General features: G+C 34.9%; 1 protein-coding gene across 1 annotated transcript; it reads right to left on the bottom strand.

Moving 5' to 3' along the window:
* Positions 1-843: 843 nt before the first annotated feature.
* LOC124357991 (uncharacterized PE-PGRS family protein PE_PGRS54-like) lies at positions 844-25,530 on the bottom strand. Its single transcript, XM_046810179.1, is given in 6 exon segments — positions 844-4,243; positions 4,245-5,893; positions 8,804-9,098; positions 9,949-10,086; positions 14,365-14,469; positions 25,393-25,530. Coding segments are annotated over 6 exon segments (4,713 nt in total). The 5' UTR covers positions 25,462-25,530; the 3' UTR covers positions 844-1,786.
* Positions 25,531-26,509: the final 979 nt, after the last annotated feature.

Consider the following 26,509-nt stretch of genomic DNA (forward strand, 5'->3'; position numbering starts at 1 on the left):
CTGATTGCCTAAGTGGCAAAATAATTATCATATCAGATGTTTGACTGATTATGTTCTTGTATTATTGCAATGAATCTTTTTTATGGTAAATGACTTGTATATCTTTCTTTACAGTATACAAAATCCATTTTTATATTGTTTGAAGAAAGATTTATATGATATGGAGATTTTAAATTATGCACATCAATTCATTTGAAGAGTAATTTGTATAAAATAATGTAGTTACTAAACAACTCAATGGCTGAGACGCTATTTTTCTATAAAATTTGAATTTTCTCTATCCTGAAACAAAAACGTATTGAAGCAGAAATTGTTGAGTGATTTTGGATTATTTAATACTTAATTTTTCTAATAGTAAGCCTTCAGTCTGGATATAGTATTGTCTCTCAACTTAAAATGGTCTTCTTCTAACCCTTACAAGATCAAAAATATACACAATTTTTATAATCGTCTAAAATTTTTTTTCTCTATTGTAGAGACTTAGTTGAACAGAGTTTTCACAAATGTGAACATCCACCATCTTAAAACTCAATAAAACAGTATGCTGGTGACAGATATATTTGACATATGTAATAAGTAAAATCACCTCTACCAAATTGAATATTAGAATTGGATAATGTAACAGCAGTAAAGTTCTTAACAACTGTTATATGAGTATTATGAGGGCCGTACTCAGATTTGGTGTGCCCTGGAAAAGATATTTGGCCGGACCCCGTCATGTCCCGCCACCGCCGTCTGTAGACACAGTCCCTTCAAATAGATGTGTGGCTTGGCCCTGGTAAAATATTCCAAAAAAAACCGGTCTGAGTACTTTTATGGATTGAAATAAAGGACCAACCAAAATATTGTTTACTATAAATAAAATCACGTTTATTATAATTTAATAAACACATCTAAAAATTAATGTCAATTATAGTAATGTGTTAAAGTACATTATTTACATTCACAATACATTTAGGAATTCTCTTAAAACACAAATGACTTAACGAGAATAAATACTTTTAAATCTTAATCATATTTTAAACCTACAAAAATGAACACTTTAAGTATAAAATTTTACAAAAGCCTTAAAATAAAGATTTTAGATTTGTTCTGTAAAGAACATTATTAACTAGAATATGCTTAATTTCTTAAAGGTAGTCAAAATTAAAATATGACAAAATATGAATATGAATACTCTCTACTTTTCTAGTTTTAAAAAAAACTTGCTAATCATACATTTTTGTTTTTTATTTATGTATAGTATTCTGCATTTACATGAAGAAAAAGAAACTTTGATGAACACTTCCAAGAAAATATTAACGTACCCGTCTGGGGATGTATAAATAATTAATAATTATGTTTATAATACAGTACTTTTATTTTTGTGTAAGTAACCACAAGATTTTTAATTTAGTATTTATTTAAATCAGGACTATCTACAAGAAAAATTACCAATATTTACAATACTTTACTGTTTGTTAACTGAGATGGTACATAAAAAAACGAGTAATAAACAGTTACTTACTAGGAATGTGAAAAAACCCAAAATGTTTTACCGTTCATGATATTTAATTCCTTTTTGTAATAATCGTTATCACTAAAACCAGATTATCCTTACACTGTTTGCTTCATTGACTATTATTAATTACAAATATAAAAAAGTGGAAATTTTACCAAAGAAATGTGTGGAAGCAACCTTTTTCAATTGGCAGTTTTATTGAGATCTAATGTAATTTTAATGATCAGTACAATTGGTTATTACACATTTATATGTCTCATGGGAAAAATAAAAAATATATTCAGCTCAATAACCACAAGGAGTTCCATCAGCATAAGTTGGAGGGTTGGGCTTACAGATTTTTGTTCTCCCATTAGATCCGTGAATGGCATTACAAGTAAAAGTAAAATATCCACATGTGGAGGATTTTGTGTAGTAGGTATGGGTAACTTTCTTTTTGGGATCTACTCTGTCACCATTCAACTCTCCTGTTTCACTATTAGACACAGTTACAAAACTATCATAGTTCTTATTCGGAGGTTGGTAGTTCCTCACCAATGACCGAGTACCATAACTATTCCTGTAGGGGTTCTCACCATATCTTCCATAATTATAATTGTTGTTCTGCTGCTGAATGGGAGAGGGATACCTTTTATTGTAGTAGCTCTCTCGTCCAAGTAGCTCTTGTTTGGATTTGGTCTTGTCGATGTAAGTGATATTTCCAGATCCAGGAGTGAGCAGTACTGTCTGAGTTTGAGCTTGACCGCCATCAGATGCTGCAGCTTCTGTTGTGTCACCGGCTACTGACTTAACCTTTCCTCTAAACCCTGAAGGAACGGTGTATCCTCCAGAGCCTGGAATCTGTTGTCCAGGCTGGAAGACATCCCCAGCCTGGACAGAATCTCGAATAACTTTAGCTCCATGAGGGACATTAGAACCGAAAATGACATGTTGTGTCTGACTGGGAGAAACTGTCGGTGAAGGCGTTGGTTTTGGTGTTGTATGGACTCCAGCACGAGATGACATTTGACTAGGAGAGATATCAAAATCTTCTTCATCTTCATAATCATCATCATAGTCCTCTTCATCTTCTTCAAGATTTTCATCTAAAGTCTGAGAAGGTGAAGGCTGTGATAAGCTACCAGTGTTATAATTAAATTGGTTGTTCTCTCGTCTTTGAAATCCTTCACTAGGATAGTAGCTCTGAGAATTTTCTTGTTGGTTGCTTGAATCTAATACATTTGGATTTGGCTGTGAACTCAGAAGTGGATCAGGTAGAGACTGAGACTCTTCAGCTATTCTTGAGTTTTCATTTGGGTCACTAGAAATGGGTCCTTTTCTGCTACTTGGATCTGAAAAATTATAAATTGTCTGCCCATTCGTCAAATTAAGTTTTGGGAATACCATTCCAGATACTCCTGATCCAGCTTGGGCAGCTCCAGAATAAGACACTCCATATTTAAATGAACCTTGTATTTGGGTCTGTGATTGTCCTGAAAGTGAACTAGTTTGTGATGATGCACTACCTCCACCTCTGTAAACAGATTCTTGTTCAGGACTATTTCCTTTTTGGTAGGGGGAGAAACCTATTTGAGCTTGACTTTGTGTACTTCCCTGGCCTCTTGATTGAGCATCTGCTAATCCACCTTTGGTTCCTGCTTGTACCTGAGTATTTGTTCCAAAATTAAGACCTGAACTTTGAGATTCGGCTATAGTAGCTCCATTTTCACTTCCAAGTTGTACTTGTGCTTGAGACAAGCTACTTCCTGCACGTCCTTGAGCATTGCTTGTGGCTCCAAGATCACCCCCATCAATTTGACTTTGAGCACCCTTATCCTTATCACTAGTTTGTGCTTGAGCTGAAAATACTCCAGTACCTGAATATGTTCCTGATACTTGGGCTTGTGCTACTCCATCCCCTATTTTGCCTTGGGAAGAAGCACCCAATTTAGTTTCCTTTCCTTCATACTGAATGCTAGTCTGTGCTTGGGAATCTCCACCAAATGCACCTCCAACGGCTCCACTTCCTGGAATGTACTCACCCCCCAAACCTACCCCTGTACCTATACCAGTTCCGGTACCTAAACCGACACCAGTTCCGGTACCTACACCGACACCAGTCCCTGTGCCCATACCAACACCTGTGCCTACACCAATCCCTGTACCAGTTCCTGTTCCCACACCAGATGGAAATCTATTAGTTTGTGGACCACCTGGATATACTCCTTCACCTGTTCCTGGATAACCTCCTGGGATACCTATTCCTGGATATGTTCCTGTTCCAGGCACTCCCACTCCAGGATATCCTCCAGGCACTCCAGCTCCGGGATAGCCTCCAGGTACTCCAGCTCCTGGATAGCCTCCAGGAACTCCAGCTCCTGGATAGCCCCCAGGTACTCCAGCTCCTGGATAGCCTCCAGGTACTCCAGCTCCTGGATAGCCCCCAGGTACTCCAGCTCCTGGGTAGCCTCCTGGGTAGCCTACAGGTACTCCACCTCCTGGTACTCCAGTTCCTGGATAGCCTCCTGGTACTCCAGTTCCTGGATAGCCTCCTGGTACTCCAGTTCCTGGATAGCCTCCTGGTACTCCAGTTCCTGGATAGCCTCCTGGTACTCCAGCTCCTGGATAACCTCCTGGGATTCCTACTCCTGGATATGATCCTATTCCAGGCACTCCCGCTCCAGGATATCCTCCAGGCACTCCAGCTCCTGGATAGCTTCCAGGTACTCCACCTCCTGGTACTCCAGTCCTGGATAGCTTCCTGGTAGCTTCCTGGTACTCCAGTTCCTGGATGGCCTCCTGGTACTCCAGTTCCTGGATAGCCTCCAGGTACTCCAGCTCCTGGGTAGCCTCCAGGAACTCCAGCTCCTGGGTAGCCTCCAGGTACTCCACCTCCTGGGTAGCCTCCAGGTACTCCACCTCCTGGTACTCCAGTTCCTGGATAGCCTCCTGGTATTCCTGATCCCGGATATCCTCCAGGTAATCCTACACCTGGTTTTCCTGCTCCTGGATAACCTGGTACTCCAGCTCCTGGGTAAGCACCTGGTATACCTCCTGCAGGGTAACCTGGCACTGTTCCAGGGTATGTTCCAGGCACTCCTACTCCTGGATATCCTCCAGGTAATCCTGTTCCTGGTATACCTACACCTGGTTTTCCTGCTCCTGGATAACCTGGTACTCCTGTCCCTGGATATCCTCCTTGAACACCAGTTCCAGGTGGTCCTATTGGGTGTACTCCTGGCACTCCAGCCCCTGGGTAAGCACCTGGTACACCACCTCCGGGGTAAGTCCCTGGTACACCAATTCCTGGATATGTTCCGGGGGCCCTTCCGGGAATTCCTCCTCCAGGTGGTCCTATTGGTTGAGCTCCTGGAACTCCCGTTCCGGGATAGCCTCCTGGTACTCCAGCTCCTGGATATCCTCCTGGTACTCCAGCTCCTGGATATCCTGGAACTCCAGCTCCCGGTTGTCCTGGATATCCTGGAACTCCAGCTCCCGGTTGTCCTGGATGAGTTCCTGGTACACCTATTCCCGGATATCCACCTGGAGTTCCAGGTGTAGGTGGTCCTATAGGGTGTACTCCTGGCACTCCAACTCCGGGGTATCCTCCTGGAACTCCTGCTCCTGGTGTTCCTGGGTAACTTCCTGGTATTCCTGTTCCTGGAAATCCTCCTGGAGTTCCAGCTGCAGGTGGTCCTATTGGATGCAGTCCTGAATCTCCAGCTCCTGGATAAGTTCCTGGTATTGTCGCTCCTGGATATCCTCCTGGTGGCCCTATTGGATGTACTCCTGGCACTCCAGCTCCTGGATAAGTACTTGGTATTCCTCCGGGATAAATGGCTGGAAATCCTGCTCCTGGATATGAACCAGGTGGCCCTCCTCCAGGTATTCCTGCTCCAGGTACTCCTGTTCCTGGTACTCCCACTCCTGGATATCCACCTGACACTGCTGTTCCTGGAATTCCTACTCCTGGAATTCCTGCACTGGGATAAGTTCCAGGACTGCCTGCACCTGGTATTCCCACTCCTGGAATCCCTGCCGTACCAGGTGTTCCAACTCCTGCCCCAGGATATCTTCCTGGCATTTCTGCACCTGGCAATCCTATTCCTGGTACTCTTGCCCCTGGATATGTTCCTTGACCTGTGACCCCTGGTATTCCTCCAGCAGTTCTGTCTCCTATTCCAGGCACTCCTGCTCCAGGAATACCTGCACCTGGAATTCCTGCACCAGGGTATCCTCCTGGCCCTACAATGCCGGGTCTTCCACCACCGAGACCTGTTGGATATCCTGGGATGTAACTTGGGTACATCCCACCAGTCTGTACAGTTTGTGGCCCATAAACTCCTCCATAGCATTCCTCGCAACCTCCAGAACCAGATTGGCTTTGAGCCTGGCCCATTCCATGTGAACCACCTGAAAAATAAATGTTAATTTAGCTATCAATACTAACCTGAACACTAACCATTATTCAGTAATATTTCGTAGAAAATTGTAATTAGGTCCTAGATTTCAAATGTCAGAATTTTCATAATAAAACATTTTCATTTGAAGAGCCAATACTTTCCAATCAGTACTTAAGAACCATTATTAATGGTGATGTAATTGTGCTGGAACTCTGTTCTGACACTGGTTTTTAAGGAATAATCCCGAATTAAATCAAGAGATCAAATTCCATTTCAGCGATTGGCCTAGAGGAAAAGTACACAACTTACAATGTTTTATTACCAGAATTCTAGAAGAAAAAAATAACATACGGAGAGAAATCAGCTACTTACCAAGGCCTAAACTGCCAATATAGTTTCCCGATACTATTCAGTTGTCACCAAAAAATAAACGGTCTATAATTCTTTGCAGAATTTATTACTTAATTTTAATAGCCTGGCAAATATAGTTGTAGGCCATAAACAAAAACTTAAGGAAATTTTAATTGTTGACAACGAATATGGTTAAGCTATTAGTTTATTGTATAGTTTTTGTTATATAAATTTTAAGTGAGCAACTATATTGTAATTATTTATTTAGCCTTTAGTTCATTTAAGAAGTTTTAATCATATTTTTATTTAGTATTAATTTGATGCCACTGATGACTTGAGTAGTTTTGATATACAGTATATGAACTAAGAAATGCTTGTAAATAAAGGTATTTTTATTTATTTATTTATTATAATTCACACTGATATTTCAGCTAAAAAGGCTGTTATGAACAGTTTTGTCTGTTTAAAATATTAAAGAAAAGGCATTTACAAAACATTCCCAGTAAAAATATTTATCTCCAATAATTACTCGTAGTAATGAACAAACATTTGTTTTTAATTGGGCTGAAACTAAAATTGTTCAGTATTTACAAAACAGAATTATGTATTATATTTCGTAGACTTCCTTGTACCTTTGTGATTATTTTAATTTAAATTTAAAAATAAGTGTCCTATCATGTTTCTTGAATTATTTAAAAAATTTTCATTCTGACACAATTTGACATAAAGAGGACAATAGCAGAGGAAAATCCATATTAAGTCAATACAAAAATATTACTATTATTCTACACACTCTTACATCGCAGTGCCCTCGTCAACTCATTTGGAGTGTCAAAGTTAGCATCAGCACCAACCACATTGGTTTAATTTAAAACTAATCATTACAATATTTATTCTAGAAAAGACTAATTACTCTGCAAATTTTTAACTGCAGACATGTTCCTTAATTGTTAAACTGTTTTGGGTTTCAATTTAATTATTTCTATACAATACTAGCAGTTACCCACGGCCTCGCATGCAATTTCATTTTGAAAAACAGGAACTTTATGAGGATAAATTCTTTTTAAATGACATCCAAATGGAACAATCCTAAGATAAGTGATAGTCACTGAAAGATATTCCAATCTCTTACTTCATTTTTGATTTAAGTTTAAGGAAGGGGCCCTGCAGTCGAAGAGTGAGACTTTTCTATAATGGTTTTTATAAGTACCGTTCAAATTTCTCCACAATATTTCATTGAATATCTCCATGTACTATTTTAGATCAGTATGTTAAAATCTCAAGTCTAAAGGTGGACTAAAGTCGTAGTCCTTAGCTTTTCAGTGAATACTCTTGTGATTTGATGAATGATAGCATTTTGTTGTAGTTGATTAAAGTCCCAATAAAGCGAACCCGAACAAAGAAAATAGTGTGCATTATAACATGACATTTGTAAAGTGAATCTGGTTTTGAAAAATAAATAACAACAAACATGTACTATTGCCTGTTTAAACGTGTATAAATGAATTATTTTACTTATTATTCTGGACTTTGACAAGTGATTAAAAACACATTTACTATCTGCTGATAAATATAAGTCCATAAATATAAAGGATATTGGAGTGTTAAGCGAGTTTTCAAGACCAATAAGGCGAAGTGCAGAGGGAGTTTTGAAATAGAAGATTGATGTCCTAAGAATATTGATGGAAAATTTAAATACTATCTGTCCAGTAGTGTTTACATTGATTGAGTACCACACACAGATAGACTTCATTAGATTTTTGCATAATTGTGTAGATAACTTATTATTACGAGGTACAAAGACTAAAGAAACCATCTACTGTAATAAACATACATTTTTCTCAGCAAATAACATAAAATGGTATAAATGGCCATATATCTAAGCTCTGCTACTAACAATATAAAATTGTAAAAAAATTAAGGCTTTATAATAAAATAATCTGATGTATTACAAATAATATTATTTATAAAATTAATTAATAAACACTAAACATATTAATAGCTTAACATGCTAGCAAGGTTACCTTATGTCAAATTAATAAGGCCTCTTATTCAAGTTTGTGCCTTGTGCTTTTTCAAAATAGAGAAAGTAATAAGGAAATATTGCTAATTAAATCAAAAAGGTTATGGATTCTAGTATTTATTTATCTTGTCCGTAAAACATTATAATTCTTAGCCCTACTTATAACAGCATGTCAATAAGGACCATGTTATGTGATAGCAACAACTAATACAAAAGAATAAAATGTGTGAATTTTTTTCTAACTATGTAACATAAAGAAATTATTTTAGTTGTAATACTGTATTTAAAAATTGTATACCAACACATAAAAATTAAAAATTAAAACCAAAGGACAAGTGTAATATATGTATGAATATTTATATCAAAAGAACATTGTCTAAATATTTGGGTAATGAGACAGAATCAAAGTGATAGTACAAATTTGTGGTACTAGGCATGAGTCCGGATCTTCTATATACACGGGTGAGAGGGGAGTTGTTCTATACTCACCTTCCCACTGCAATGCTAAATATACTGTGACATTATTGACTAAAGCTCAGTACTTACTGACAGTTGCTCTAGACAAGTCTGGTTGAGCCACAGCTTCTGCAGTGCCGGTTTTGTCTCCGGATCCCTCCTTGTTGAACGCAACATACTGTGTCTGGGTCTGTCCTCGGTACCTTCGAGGCCGAGAGTAGCCGTTGACCTGTCGTCTTCTTCTGATGTGCTCATTTCGTCTGTCGTCTGGTATCTCGTTGGACACAAGGTCCACGTCGAGAGACTGTAGAGTTTTATACTCGAAGATGTGGACTTGGGTTCCTCGGCAGAAGTTGACTACTTGGAGTCCAGCAATTCTGAGAAACTGTACATGATTTTGTTTTACATTTTATCCTTCAGTCTCAGTTTACAGTAAACAGGTTACTGGTTGTAATAGTAAATTATTGGCTGAGCTTTAGCGAAGAGGCTGGAAAAATTTCATCTGCCTGTTTGTCTGCACGATATCTCAAAAATAAAATTTCCTACAGACGTAACATTTTGCACGAAGCTTAATTTCTATATGAGCAACACTGATGATGATGGCGTATGTCACTTCATGGGATTTGGCTGAGCGTTAGCCAATAAATCACTTTTACATTGGTCTTATGGGTAACCATGATGGCAACGAGAAAATTTCAGAATAAATAAATTTGTAAATAAACTGCCTATGTGATTTGAGCATGTGACATTTTATTCATAGAGTAAAAAATAAAATAATAGAGCGAATATTCAATGTTAAAAGCTGTGACAAGATTTGATTTCAGTGATGACAAAGAAATTTTCAGAAAAACATCTTTTACGTCTGCATGGTAAATAAATGTTTGACACTTTATGCATACATTTTAGGATACAATAGGATCAATTTACATTTGAAAGGATTTGTAAACTACTTTATAGACACACAAACAATGTCCTGCACAGCATATAGACTTGGTAAACAATCAAATTTTAATAGCAATTTAATATTATAATACAAAAAGATGTGTTTTGTAATAAGTTTAGTATAAAAATGGTAAATTGTTTTTAAGTTTTATTAATGGAAATCAATTGATTAATTTATTTAATTCTAATATTATTATTCAAGTGAAGTAGATGTTATTCATTTTAAAATTTTCCAACTGTACTAGGTGAAATATAATTTTTCAGTTTAGCTCCCTACCTAGAAATATACTCACCTCATATTTAGTGAAGTTTTGGCCGACTACGTATTCTTGCCTTCCCACAACTTTTCTGTGTTGTCTGTGAATTGTGGAACCATCTAGCCTCTCTATGTAACATCGTCTGACTGTCGGGTCCTTGTAAGCTTTGATCCCCTACATAAGTGCAGAAACTTTATTAGCTTTGCATTTTAATGTAATAAATATTTCTGCATCATAGACATTGTGTTTTAATTTTTTAACTCAAAAATGTGTTAAAAGTAGATATTTATTACCTCTTAATCAAATATTGTAAAAGTGTACATTTAAGGTACTGGTAAAAATAGCTAATGTATACACAAGTATCTCCAATTAAATAAATATTTTATGGCCCAGAATGTTAAGAGATCTAGGGCTGAGAGACAATATGCATCGTACTCGTACAAGCAACACACAATTTAGGTTTTCATGTGATCAACAGGGGAATTTTTACTAATTGAAATAAACCATCAGCCATGCTGATTTTTATGGAGGTCAAAATGGGTTAAAAATTTCTCTTCCGGTTTCATTGGAGGAAAGGTAGATTTAAGTTGTGGTTGTCACATTGAAATATAAAATTGAAGACACATTGTAATTTACTCAACACTGACATGAGAGAGATCTCAATGTCGGCATATTGATGTACTTGAAACACTTTAAAATATTCAGAAACTCCATCATCTTAAAACCTTACAAGACAAAAATTGTTATAAGTATTTACATTTCTTTGTAAAAACATGGAATTGATTTAGTTACAATCGATACAAAATTATATTGCATTCATTATATCAATACAATTATTGTATATTTCTCAAATTTTTGAATGACTGCCATTTCAAAAATGGCCTCATGAGTTATCAAAAAATGAGTAAGAACAAATGTTGACTGAAATTGCTTAACAATGTTGTAAAAAGTCAAATGCGAATGGCCACCATCTTGAAACCTTTTATTGTTTGAGACTAGCTAATGAACTTATTCAAGCAGTGAATAAGTACTGTCTTACTACCAAGTTTTGTTGACTTGGCTAAAAATTACGTCAATTAATTCGTGGTCACCATTATTTCCACAACGTAACTCAAAATTTTAAATGGTCACGATCCGAAAACCTTATGAGATATCAAAATCCATGTAAGAATAAACATTATTTTAAATTATGAGATTTCTAAAACACTTTTTTGGTTTGATCTACGTTACATAATAACTTAAATATAACCTTCCTTTTCAAGCTTTGAATGACAGTCAACACGGCCCTCATGGAAGCTCTTAGTTTAACTGAATAAAATAAAAATACCAAAAATAAAATATTATTCTTACTGGGTTACACTCAAGGTCACCTCATTACAATCAGTGAGTCAATGATCTCTAAATAGAAATCTGGAAGCTAAGTTTTAAGGAAGTCTGTGTTTTAAGGACTTCACTATTATCATAACAAACTGTTGAAACCTGTGTTGTTAGAGAGAATAAAATAATAATTTATTGATAAATTTGTCTTTTATTTAAAAGTGATTTAACCAAGGGGGCTATTGAGTGAACCAATGGTATTATGGAAAAAAATTTATTTTTATATATTCTGAATTTAATTATTAATGGAGTTATAGGCAAACCTTCTTTATTGCAGAAGAACAACATTTATGTTTACATAAATTTTAACTATTTTACATAATAATATAAGATTTTTACTTGCATTTATGTACCATATGTATTTACAGTTAAGATTTAATTTAGGTGGATTTTGAACTCTTTGAGAACAATTCAGAACTCAGTGGAGAACAGTGAATAATGGACTCAGTTCTGCTAGCAGATGTGGGAGGCCCGCCAGCAGCCGGCATGAGAACTGCTAACAAGTGCAAGCTTGTGTGGCAGATCAGCTGATGGCAGTGCGGTCAGCCTCACCATCTGCCACCATTCATCACCGTACATTACAACCACTTGGCTTTGTCTACACACTACCAGACAACTATTGGAGAAGAGGCATTCATTGACCTTTTAATCAACAAGTGCTGTGACATGATTTCTCTTCATGTTGCACCATTCTTTGTATAACAAGAACAATACTATACAATTTATTTTTGTATTGTTGTGTATTGAGCACAAAGCAGCTTATAAAAATAGTTAAAATCAAAAATATTAGTTATAGAATCATCTTGAAAACCATAGATAATTTTTTATCATAAAAAAATTAAATGATTTTCAACAAAACCACAAATTGATAAATTTATTAACGTTCTACTCTATTTTTTAAGCCCTGTGTCCTAACACAGTATTCCAAACTCTGAGCAGGTATCTGTAATCGTACTTTTTGAAAAATATTGCAATTTTCATGTGGAAAATATGTGCAGGCCTCTGCATGAAAAAAGTAATGCTATGTTCGGGGGTTTGGATCTCTTCAGCGAGTGCTTCTCCTCCAAATCACCTTTAATTAAGTGAGGCTGTACAGATCGCCACATTTCTTGAAGAGTCTGATTATCCAATCTGCCTAAGAAATAAGATTGGTCTGAATGTCTGTTGTTGATGAGAAGACATTTTTTCCAATAAAGGCCAAAGCGAGTATGGAATCTGAAAAAGTTCTATGTGATGGGGAGGGGGTAGACATTATTACTCAGGAAAGTGCTCAGTTTCTATATGTAGAGTATTAGATCGTTTTGGAATGCTGATTGATGTGATTTGGGATTCCAATATACAGTTTGGTATAGAACTGTCAGCAAGACAGCACCTCTGATATTTTACAGTTTCATACATTGTTTAAAATTGATGAATGGTGTCGTAAGCTTGATATGGTCTGCTAAAGAGGTGACAAAATATGTGTTATTGGTTTTCGGGTGAAAATAAGACCACATATGCCAATAAGAGACAGTGAGGTGCCAATATTGGTGTTCCAGCATTCACCGTGATGTGACCATCTATCAAGAAAACTCACCTATTACCTTGTTATTATTCAATTTAAATTAACTTATTGGTTGTTAATCATTATCTAGCTTTTAGTTTTCTATTATAGATATTTATTTTTTATTGAGTTGACCCCTTTTAAAACCATTTCCTTAAAAATTATATCAAATTATTTATCGGTTAAATTGTTTAGTTAGATTTTATCTAGTTTGTCGTTGAATTGTTATTGTAATTGATTGTTATTTCTATTGAGTTGGCCACTTTATAACCAATTCGATTTAAAAAATATAATAAAATATGTAAACTGTTTGTACAATCTATCATAAAGTTTTGTTTACATTCTTGGCTTGTCTTATCTTTTCTTCGAGTATAATACTTTTATATAGCAGCCTGACACTACCAACGAACGAATAGTTGTGTCTTACCAAGGGTGTTGATAGCCCAAGTGTTTTTCACATAAAAAACGATAAAAAACTAGTCACTGGATGAGGCTTTTGCTCAAAAGTAATATATTGATTCCAATAACACTACGTTTTTATCATGCACAATCACCAAATGGAGAATCTGGTTGTCTCAGAGCAGGGCCTCTTGTCTAACTTTAAGAATATTGCCACTCTAAGGTAGTTATAAGGAATTTACTATTTGGAGCAAGATTACCGTGATACTGTGGGAGGAGGGTCTGGGAGTTTCCCACACATGGGAGTTGAATGAGTACCAGTGCCTTTCCTGTATAATTCCCATCCTGTCTTATTGTTACTCCCTTTTACCATATGTTTGCCTCTTATAATGCTAGTAAAGTTAAATAATGTTATAACCTTCATCAGTTAATTGTTATGATCAATAAGTAAAGACCACTAGAAACAGTTTTGTAACCATAGTCGTTGGTGAAACGATTTTGTAAAAATTTCTGTTCAGCTTACAAATACAAATGCAAAATACACTATAGATTCTTGTTCAACTGAATTTGATGTGATCAAAGTAATTTGGTTCAATTAATAATTGACTAATAATAATACTTTTTATAGTCAAAATGTGCGTTAACCATGGAATGCATCTCCAGATCCATGATACTGTACTGGAAATACAATATAGCATTGAGCTCTATTTCATACTGCATTTTATATTTTTATTTTGTTAGTGAAACGAGATCAAATTTGTTGTTTAACATTTATTTGGTATAATTAATATATTAGGTTAATTGGGTTTGTGCAGAATACACAGACTATTATTATATTTCTACTTAAGAGAAAGAATCAAATATAGGGCAAGCTATTATTTTAAAAATTTATGTAGACTGGAGCAATTTTTTGATGGGTTTTACAAAAATCCTATTTAAATTTCACACAGATGATATTTCTTTGAGAAACTTCAGAAGAAGAGAAAAATGTGTCCTCTCCTATTCCTTCCTCCCCCCTCCCACCATTGCTTGGATATTCTGTTCATCAGTAAACACTGTAGACTAAAACAGAAAAGTTGTTTCAGTAACTGGCATACAGATGGGAGCATGTAATTGGTGAAGTAATGTCTCACCACAGCATAGTCTAGCAGTATCCTGGGCTCCTGGTCAGCTGATAGTAAAGCTGTCCTCTGGTCTGGGTCCACTTCCAACTGCTCTCTTTCTCCCAGAAACACATGCTGAAACAAAATTTAACAATAGAAATTACAACATTTATTACTAAATTACTTTCTAACTGGAAGCAAATTGTTTTTGAAATTCATATTTATTTAATAATAATACATTGATAATCCTATTTACTATTTTTATATTGTATTAAGCTTTGTACAAATGATTAGAATATGGTGTAAATTTAGCTGATGTTCAGTCTCCTCTGTAGAATTTATTCTTACAGATTTTTAAATAAAACCTCAAAAATGAATGAACTACCTACTCTAAATAAATATAACAATTTTATTGAAAACCAATATATTACAAATTAATTGTAAATCATATCCTTTTGTCATTAATACATTTTTTTCAAAATTTAAGTCCAGATCATGTTTTTAAAATGTGTTATGATCAAAAACACAATGAAACCCATAATAGTTGGCTATGATTAAAAAAAAAAATAAAAAAAATGAAACAAATATAATAATTTCAAGGCACATTATTTAATATGTGCAAAGTTAATTTAGAATTTATTGACTTTGAAGAGCCTTAACTTGGAGACTCAATCATTTAACACATTTAACAAGTTCAAGACGTAATTTTAGTATGCAAAAACGTTGACATCTTTTCAACATTTACAGTAAATAGGTTATTAATTTATTATTTTATTTTTCCTATTCGTATATGGATACTTTCAATAAAAGTGTATTGTAAATAATATAACTGGACTTAATAAGACCTTTGTTAGTTGTTTTGCACCTTTTCCAGCCGATTTATACGAAATCCATCTAATAACATGATAAGGTTATCACAAATTTAGGTTAGATAATAGAGAGATCGCAATAGATAACAAATAGCTATCTGAATGATACATTTTCATCAAGTCACTGCCTCCGGCAGACAGGAATTATATATAATATTTAGTATCAATTAAATTTAACCTATTAGGGAGAGCAGGGTGAAACGTAGGTTAGGATCTTAAGAGCCAGCTGTAATAAAATGACCGGAGTTTTTCCTTATAAGAACAATGTTAAACCTCAAGCAGATTTGCGTTTATTTTAAGTCTTTGGATTATGGGAGATGTCATATTTTAAAGATAAAATCAATATGCATCCAAATGCTATTTACTGTTTTTAATAGATTTCTCGGCTATTCAGAAAAAGATCCCAGACCTTGTTGTAGGTACTTGCACTGTTAGAAATTTTGATGACTCGTTTTAAATGTGTAGTTAATACGCATTTAAACACATTTTCATTGTTTTTTTGCAAAGAGTACACCTTTTGAGCATTTAAACGATTATTCCGAAAATCCTATAAGAATATTGAAGACTCTAAACAGCGTATATCTTTAAAATGAGACATCTTCCATATTCCTATGGCCAAAATAAGTGCGTGAGGTTTAACAATGTTCTTATGAGGCAAAAATGAAGAATTCATAAAATAAGTTTTTAATTCAATTCTTTGAAATTTATTCACGCTTTTAAAGTAACAAAACGGTTTAGATATGAGTTTACTAAGTTACTAACAGCTATTAATGTATTGGTTTTGCACGTTGAATCCATGAGCCATGTCAGTTTAGTTCCGCAATCTGCACAGCAGCGCGCGCTACAGTGAGAGAGAGCTATGTAAGGCGCGGCGGTGACGCTAGATTAACCTCACTTCCGTTTCCTTCCCAATTTCATAGTTAAGCGTCACCCGTAAATCAGGTCACTCAATCATAACAAACTGAGATGTCTCAAGTTTGTTAGTAGGCCACTGGGAAATTGCTTTCTACTATAACCTATTGCCTTTGCACAATGATACCATTAACCTACTATGCCTTAGCACAATGACTCAAATTTATAAATTGGAACCATCACATACGCGTTCTTTGCTCCAAACTCAGCTGCTGTCTATTTTTGAGGTACTTATCCACCTTCCTTGACAAAAACATTTTGCTGGTTGTATACTTCAACTACTTTTAGTCTTTTAAGATACAGCAAAAAGTCTGGGGAACCGCTGCTAAATCTTCACTTGAAAGTGTTTAAAATTACAGAAGCGGGAAATTCGAATCATCTGTGGGCTGGGAAGTCGTGACAGCTGTCGAGATGTTTTCCTTGCCGAGAGCCTGATCATTCTACCTTCTATTCGCATATATTCAGTCTGCCTGTTCACTTTCAATAATCTTTCCAATTTATACACACAGATTTGAAACTATACACAGGGTAATCTTGTCATACCTGTGTTCCGGACTAGCATATTTAAAACATTAATTCAATATCTTAAACCCAAATTGTTCAACAGCCTTCCTGAAAAAATAAGAGATTGCGAAAGTGCAAGTTCATTCAAAAAGTCACCCGGATCTCTCACTTGCCGGGTGAATGTGCTACCATCACACCACAGAGCCCTTACTTTTTCCGATTCAATTATTTTGTATTTGGCCGATTCTGACACATAAGCGCATTCACCCGGTAAGTGAGAGATCCGGGACCGAGTCCCGACGGAGCAAGTACTTTTTGTGATTCAATGTTTATTGAAATTAAATAAGGCTATTGCCATTCATACAGATTTAATGTAAAATAAAAGTCGTTTGACAGGGATTTGGCCTTCCGATCATTTTTATGTTAGTTTGGTTATTTAAACGCATGTGTGACAGATACGGCCAAATACAAAATAATTGAATCGTAAAAAATAAGGGCTCTGTGGTGTAATGGTTTTTCCCATCATAACGGATGACCACTTTAAAATATATATCCAAAATACATACTTAATTATAAATACTTATTCTGCATCTTATGATTTTCAAAGCAATGTCGAATATAACAAGTTCGTGTCTGGGTTTTCTCCAGGACAGTTTTGTGAATGGGCCAAAATGGTGAGGTTTGACTGTACGGAACTTTCTTGCGGGCGGCTGGAATGGTAAATCGGTACTTAGGTGTTATATGGAGGCCACTCTGTTCCTATCTACTACGCGATATAAGCAAATTTATATTAGGTAATCATAAATATGTTACTAGTAGTACCAAAGTTAAAGTTAACCTTTACGAGCGCTCACGCGATCTGAACTTGAATTTGGTGATCTGGCGTCGGAAAAGTTGGTCGATCTGGCACGTGAACTGAAGTCGGAAAGCACCGATCGGAAATGCCCCAGGTCATCAGTGCGGGCTTTGATGGCGCCCCCGGCACCACTCCGCACTTCTGGCGAAAAAGGAACGCATCCCTCGAGATAGTATCTAAATTCAAGCTCAGATCATGTCAGCGCTCGTAAAGGTTAACTTTAACTTTTATATAAACCGAGTGTCCCACGAGGTTCATCATTTTGTTTCAAGAATTGCTACAGAGCTGAAACTGTCACAGAATATTTTTAAAACCTACTTAATGAATTGTGTAGAGTTTGAGGATGTTCGGTGCACAAATGGGCAAGTAATATCAAATCAAACGTTTAAAACTCTTCGTGGGACACTCCATACCTATAATAATACTTACGTAAGAATTTACCTACTTATATACCGCAATAACAAATAGTAGGTAGGGATATCGTGACCTCCGTATAATACCAAAGTACGGATAAAACTTGCTTTCGTTTCCGACAAAATTAAAACGCGACACAATAGTTACAGCAATGTAAATAGAGGATGGAATTAGTTTTGTTTGTTTTAATTAAATGAAACCAGGTCTGTCGGCCAGATGATTGCAGTATGGTTTCTAGACAGACAGACACGTGTTGTTGTGTTGTAGACTACACGTGACGTAAGGAACAAAAAGCGGAACACCAGCCAGTGTTACTGTGAGCAAGGCCGAGGGTCAGAGGTCAACTGGCGTCTGCTGCAGTCAGTGGCGGTCACAGACATCTCACTGGACACTGGACAGCTGTTTTACCTTTTTTCTAGCTTTTCTCTACACTTCTGCAATATCGGGTTTGAGATTATGTGGGCATAACACAATATTTAATTAATTTTATTTATTTTAGGCTTGAGTTTCTTTTAGTTGAACTAGTTAGTTTGATTGCCCTTACCATTTTCTCAACCACATAAACGCTCAAAAATTTCAGATTTTTGTTTGTATGTAATGTATAATTTTTCTGATTTATTAATGTAAAATTGAGTCCCTTCATTCCAGAGTACCCTGCCTTGTCCTTTAGTTGGACTCCGTTTTAGGTTAGAGTTGCTGAAAATGTTTCTACTTCAAACTCTGTCTAGTTTTCAACCGACACTTTCTACTAATACGAAGTGCCTACTATTTAACTTGATATAGCAACTGTTTACAGTGACGTAACTAGGGAGGGGATGTGAGGGAATGACATCTAAAAGCTCTAAAATTGTAAACAATTGCACGTCTATCCATCAGCAATCCAATTCGGTTGGAATACAGGAGTTAAATGTTTACCTTTACTGAACTAATTTATTCAGATTAGATTTATTCCATACCCACCATTGTGGTGTGCTTTTCAATCAGATTCATTCCCCCCAAATCCAAGTTCTCGTTACATCACTGATTATTTACAATGTTTAAATTATTATACTTCCGACATTATAGAGTGCAACATCATTACCTAATTATTATGAGGCGTTCACATCATTTGCCACTAAGTGAAAATAGTAAAATCTTGAAAATGAGCTAGTAATGACAATTAGAAGGAATGCCATCTTCATTCTACAGGGTGTAACAAAAATGTTGGGCTGGTATGCAATTCAGATTTTACGTGTGATTCTAACCTAAAAATGAAGAATAATTTTTTTCCAACTTTGTTTAGTAACCATACGCCATTTTGGTTTTGTTATCAAAACAATTTTATCTTTGTTGTTATCTTTACGAATGATACCAAACTTGGTAAACGGATCTATGTCAGAATGTATTATATCTGAAAAAATTTCAAATCAGTTTTAATATTTTTAAAATGGTGGATGTTTAATTTTTCTTATTTGAAATGTCTGTTTTTATAATGAATTTTCAATAACATTATCAATTGCAAACTGATCTTACAAACCTGTTAATTTGGTTATGTTTACATTTATTACATGTTAAAGATTCAATAATCAGTTTCAGTGTTACATTTTAGTTACAATAACAGCTGATTTAAATAACAGCTGTTCAAATACTGTCAAATTGTGGGCCATTAGGTTGCATGTGTAATACGAAATATTCCATAAAATAGTTATTTCATAACTGCGTGGGTATTCATATATTAGTTAACCAAATCGTACTATATATGGTGTCCCCAAACTATGTTCCACAATTCTAAAGATATGGGTCCTTCGTTCAAGGTAAGAAGTTTCTGTAAGCAAAAATAGTATTCCGATAACAAAGATAGATATTAAACGATTGCTCAAGCTTAATGGGGGTTCTTTTACTTAACATTAAAATATGTCATAGCTGATAAACAGTTAAGCTATAAATTTATTTTTTTGCGAATGTTAGCGTCATTCAAATCTGTTTTTTTTTTTACAAACATAAAAACTTATAATTATTGGTTCTGAAGTTGCAAACTTTAACGAATTAGGCGCCAATTTGCTCTGAAACAGCTGTAGGCCTACATAGAAAAAAAAACAATGATACCTGGCAAAACGCCTGTTTTCTTATAGTAATCTAAAAATAACTTAAAATTATATTTTTAACACTCTGCAAGCGAAGTGGCGCTAATTTCAATGCTCGTGTTAAATCGACACTAGAGTCGTGATAGTTAATTTTTTATAATCTTTTTCGTAAATTTACAACTCAGCTGGAGAAAACGACTTTTTTGAACAAGATAGAACTATATTAAAGTTGAAAATGTTTTACTCCTTTACTTTTGTATGTAGCATGAAAAGGACGATGTCTTATTTTAAAGATATGATTAATACCCTATTTAAACATCTTTTACCTTTTCTTGTAAAATCTATACCATTTTAGTAATTAATAAGTGTACAAAAGGGTTTGAATTTTTCTAAATAACCAATAAAAGATATTAAAAAAACTAAGAAGCGTTATGATTCATTTTAAGGATTTTAAAACTAAGACATCTTACATAACTATGTGACACTAATAATAGCAACGTAAAAGTGTTTGCTGTTTAACATCGTTAATCAAGACAGCCAGAGCACATGCATGCTCAAGGCCAATAATAAAACAACATAACAATATTTAGAGCCTATGTTTTTATAAAGGCTTAGTGAAATACTAAATTGTTTGCCTTTATAATACATTTTTGTTTTATTTACGTTTTAGTTGTGATATTTTTCATAAAATGTTAATCTAAATACAAAATATATGCCATTTTGAAATTGACCAAACAACCATTTACATACACATGTAATATGCCATATTTAGCACAAAGTTATGATTTCTTAATGCAAATAGCTATAGACAATTGCAATATTGTAAATTTAACAGTTTATTAGCGTGTATCTAGTGTTTAGTGTAAATAACCACGAATAATTTATTGGTTACTTTTAAGAAAACATACAAACAAAGCGGGCTACTTCTCAAGTTTGCAGGAACATTTTCTTTTGCCTCATCCTTAACTAGGTTTTGGAATGTAGTTTTGAGACACGTATGTAAAGGCTTTGTAATGGTACAATAAAACATCTCCCAATTCGTGAATGTTGAAGGCCTTTGTGTATTTTTATCTTCTTGTTAATATTTAAAACTTTATATATATATATATATATATATATATATATATATATATATATATATATATATATATATATATATATATTTACCCTACCTTTGCGCTACTTCCGGAGTGACAGGATATTCTGGATGGGTAAGGTTGGGTGTAGGGGTCGTCTCCTGTCGAGATCCATGAGGAAGAATTTAGGCCACTAATCTCAAGTCATGTCCCCTCGGAAGAAGGGGAAGCTAGCTCTCTGAAACAGCTCTCCAGTCAAAGCAAGCAAGGGGTGGCAGAACCTTGTGTTTTGGCTAACTAGAACCTTTGACACTTAGGGAACGAATCCCACCAACTCCAACAGTCATCTCCCGCACTAGACCTATCGAATTAAACCTGCACCCCAGAATATCGAAATTTGCGGTTAGTGATGTGCCGCTCATAGACATCCATAAGCTTGCCCAGATTTAAGTGACACATCAGTTTTTGCTATTCCCAGTGGTAGGTTCAACTTGAAGGTATAAATCAGCCAGAAGTGAACCCTACTGGTGGACTGCTATAGACTTAGTTGCGGTCAAAATCAAGTCAGTATTTTGGCTTGGAGATCTAACTTTGCCGCAAGCAAATATTTATGCAGACTTAGGAGAAACGAACTTTAATAATTACGTTGTTCAAGAACCAATAAGGATACTTTTATTTGCCAAATTACATTGAGATACCATGTCGAGATACATGGTGTCATAGATTCCTCAATTATCCTTGATCACAGACAGATGCACATCTCAGTTCATAAACTTAAACATTGTTTAATTAAATTTGAGAAAGAGACCAATCCAAAATACGTCACTTGCAGAGATTTCGTCATTCTATCGTGATGTAATTCATATTGCAGCCAAACTGACAAATGTTTTGTGTACTGAACAATGTAAATTAGCTACTATTGAGAAGGTAAAAAGAGTATACGATAAACAATTTTCACTCTCACAAAAATAAAGTAATAATAAGTTTTGAGTAAATTTAAGAACAGATCGAAAAACAATTATTAGAGAACAGATCAAAGAAGAGGAACACTGATCAACAAAAAACAGATACAAATGGATTGTTATGGAAAGTTTAGGAAGTATTGTTTTGCAGATGGTAGTCCTCATCAGTGAATCCCAAAGTATTTTGGTATTTTTTTATAAAAATAGAACCTTATCAAGCTCTGAAAATCTATATCCATAACCCCGTATCCAATTTCATTGCCGACTTTAAATATCGTTGAGTGCAATGCAAAAGTTTATAAAAATGTTTTATATTTTTACAAGACACGTGGAAAAAATAATTTGATGAAGAATTTAGTTTTACTACTGTTTCCGAAGAGGAAGTAAAGACATATATGGATGAAATAAAAACAAAGACAGTTGGGAGATCAATCCAATTGGTTAAATATGTAAGTTCCCAATATGAGCTGTTATTCATCCATCAATAAATGTATCAATGTGTTTTTTTTCCAAGAAACTGTGAAATTACATATAGTACACTCCCCTCCAAAGGACGCGACTTAGAACCGAGAAATTGGGACGAATTTTTATATTAACAGATGGAATCATGATCCTACAGAAGATAGTCGTGGAACAAATAACGAACTATGAAAATGACGCTGGAGTACTCGCACTATATGCACTGCGTTTTTATAATTTTGAAATTTAAGTTTAGGCTACGAAGAGGTGCAAATAGATTCGTGAGGGGTTTTACGAATTCTTGGACGTTTTTCTTTCAGACCCCAAATTCTTGGAAATTTCTAAGTGTAGTCTATATAATTGTTATTTTCATGGGTCTGTAGTTATTCTCTAATATAATAAATGCATTTTCAACTTTGTAAACTATTAATTATATTTTTATATTGGAAGAATAACATCCATGCAACAGAATCTTATTTTTCTTGTATACATTTTTATTACTTAAGGAATTATTTTATCAAAAGAAATTGGGGATGGTTTTAGCTTCAATATAACAGTTTCAAAATTAACATTTATATTATAACATTTATTATTTTATTTTCAAGATTTTTACGAATTTTCACTATTAAATAAACTACCTTAATTAAATATTTTATCACAAATGAAGATAGTTTGATTCCACGAGAAGTCGCGACCTATTTTGGTATTAAAGTCTGTTTTCATTCTGAAAGCTCTCGATTAATAGGCGTTAATACTAACGAGGCGAGTGACCTATTTTGATAACGAAACCGCAGGCCGGCTGAACAGTATGTTAATTACTTCATTCAGAGGCCAGTTGGACTCATTTACCAAATTAATAACGACAATAACGCCAAGTGGCCAGCGGACACAGAGAACAGCGTGACAAGTGTGCTCTGCTCGTGTTAGGCCAGAAATGTTTGCAGCTCACTCAGGCTCGACCCGACAAACATGTAGCCTGTAATAACAATACATGATTTACATGTTGTTATTTCTTGTGTTAGACTATAAAATAATCGTAGAGCAATTCTATTACGACTGATGTAGATCATTTAAGTTTCCTTTTGTGATTTTAAATTGTCCTTCCGGCTAATAAGAGGAAGTACGTAGATTTTGTGATAACCGAAATGTAATTACTTTATTCTCAAGTGATTTAAATGCACTCAATATCTCAAATTCTATGAGATACAATATCGTTGTCCATAACACACATTTTTAGAAATTTTGTAAGCATTCCGGAACACAGTTTATTTTGTTCTCTCTCTAGCTGGCCAACGAAATTAGCCGGAATAGATATAAGATAAATTTGTGTACAACATATAAACTTGTTTGGGCGTTTTGGGGCAATTATTATTTCCACAATCTGTAATAAATAACATGAATAACTATATATATTAAAATTATGAACGGGGAGGAGTGGTTTTTTGGGACTCATGTTGTCCCATTTCTTGTGTTAGACTATAAAAGGTTACAATAATCGTACAGCAATTCTACAGCGACTATTTCAGATGAAATGCAATGAGTTTCCTTTCTTGAATCTAAACAGTCCTCCCGGATAATAGGAGGAAGTACGTAGATTTTGTGATAACCGAAATGTAATTACTTTATTCTCAAGTGATTTAAATGCACTCAATAAACTCAAATTCTATGAGATACACAAAAACATTGTCCACAACACAATTTTTTAGAAATTTTGTAAGCCTTCCAGATCACATTTTATTTTGTTCTCTAGCTTCATGCTTCATAAATAACGGAGTTGTGAATCTTTTAAAGTTTGAAAGGTCGTTATAATGGAACGGAATTGTTTACTAAGCTGGTGAACGAAATTAGTCGGAATAGATAGAAGATAAAGTTGTGTATAAAACATAAACTTGTTTGCGCGTTTTGGGGGCAATTGTCATTTCCACAATCTGCGATAAATAGCATGAATAAATATATATATATATATATATATATATATATATATATATATATATATATATATATATATATATACATATACATATATAGCATTTTGAACGGAGGGGAAGTGGTTTTATACACCGGGGATTATGTTCGTTGAAGATATGCAGAAATTCCCTGTAAGTGCTATGTAGTGTGGGTAATTGCAGTAGGCTGATGATACGTTTTATACAACATTTACCTGAAAAAGGGAAATATTTGTACAACATTGATATTAAAAAAACGGACTCTGGAATAGAATAATTTTTATTTCGAAAAAGGTGATCGGTTTTTAACTTATAAAACAATATATGCATTATTAGGATTGTTATAACGTTAAAAAGTTATTTAAACATGTTAAGCGCAGTTTCCTACACATGTGAACCTTCCTGTAAATGGTTTTATCATGACACAAAAATCTAATTTAAATCCCACCATTGTTTGACATAATACCAATTTCTCCCCCAAAATTGTAGAAATTTACGTCCAAACTGAATTTTTATGTGAATTGAAAATTGCCGCTCTCGTGTTCCTATAGTGTAGTAAATTTTTTGATGATCATCTATTCTGTACATTCCCAGAATAAAACCGTTATTGTAGTGAATGCAATGTTTATAAAAAATATCATATTATTATCTTTGAATCAGGGATCATGTGCAAACTTGCACGTTATAGATTTACAACTAAAAATATCAAAAGACACGTGTTATTGATATTTAAATATTGAAATATCAAAGATTATTGCATGAGCAGAACTTTTGGTAAGCTTTTTTAATTTTGTTTAATTAATTCATGATATTTTTCATACGTTGATTTGTTTTTTATATCCCACACCAGAACAATACTCGATACTTTGGCAGACGACTAGGAGGCTATGATAACTAATACATAACGCTATATCAGTACAAGATAACCCCAAAGCCACTGTAGAAGATGACCCAATACAGACTACAGATTACACTTCGGGAGAGTTACCAGACTTACCTTGGACGAAAGAGCAGACCCCGCGAGCAGTGTCACGAGGGCCAGAAGGTGTAGGGCCCTGCAGGCCATGCTAGAGTCTGTGCTAGAGTCACGCCTGCCTCAGCCTCCGCAGGCCCGCTGTCTCTCCCACCATCTCGCTCCCACCATCCCCGGCACTCGCCCTATTTTCTTATAAAGCTGATAATCCACAATTGATGCTCCACTTCATGGAAACTCTATTCACTAAATAAGAACTTATATGTAGAAGCCGGTTATTTCGGTGATGACAAATTTTTACATTAAATAGGTCACGTATTCAAAAAGACCAATAAGATAGTCACTGAAGGCCATTTATTTCAATCCACATGACGGTGCAATCTGACAGTAGTTCTTGTACAGAAAAGGGATATCTCTCTAGCAAAAGAGAATTTTTCAGCTTCTGTTTTTCAGGTAGCCAAGACAGCGCATTATAGAGCCGTAGGTCTGGATAGTGCATGCTTTAAGAAATGACAATCTATGGATCGGGTATCAACCATTGTGGCTTGATGATTACATTTATTTTCTGAAAAAAGATGGGGTTTAATTTTAAAGAAGCTAGATACTTGAAAGATTGAGTCGATCCAGTTGCTGCATTAAGGCTTACAGATCATGATGACCACCTCCAGACATAATATGAACAATTCTCTTTTGGTATCTAAATAATTTTAAAAATTCACTAGAGGATCCCAAGAACCCAATAAAATATTTTTACCTACACATAACGTAGATATGATAGGAAAGGTTGACTCAATTTGAATGTTGAATTTAGCTCCAGTTCACCTTCCTTTTACTGCAGAGTCTGGTATCTGACACTGTCTCAGACTTCACTCCTGGAATCTGTACCAATATTCGTATTGAGCTTCTTCGTCACCGAATTTATTTGGATCTCTTCAGACGAATATGACTCCAGGATTCCAGGATTCAGGTCTGAAGCAGCGTCAGATACCAGACGCTGCAATAAAAGGAAGGTTAACTAGAGCTAAATTCAACATTAAAGTATTTTAACCTGCTGTAAACATAAGGATAGTACACTTGAAGGATAGTTTCTTTACCAAGTACACGCATTAATACTCGAAAAGCGGAAGTAATTGAAGATAGC

Source organism: Homalodisca vitripennis, chromosome 1 (genome assembly GCF_021130785.1).
Source record: "Homalodisca vitripennis isolate AUS2020 chromosome 1, UT_GWSS_2.1, whole genome shotgun sequence".
NCBI classification, from domain to species: domain Eukaryota; kingdom Metazoa; phylum Arthropoda; class Insecta; order Hemiptera; family Cicadellidae; genus Homalodisca; species Homalodisca vitripennis.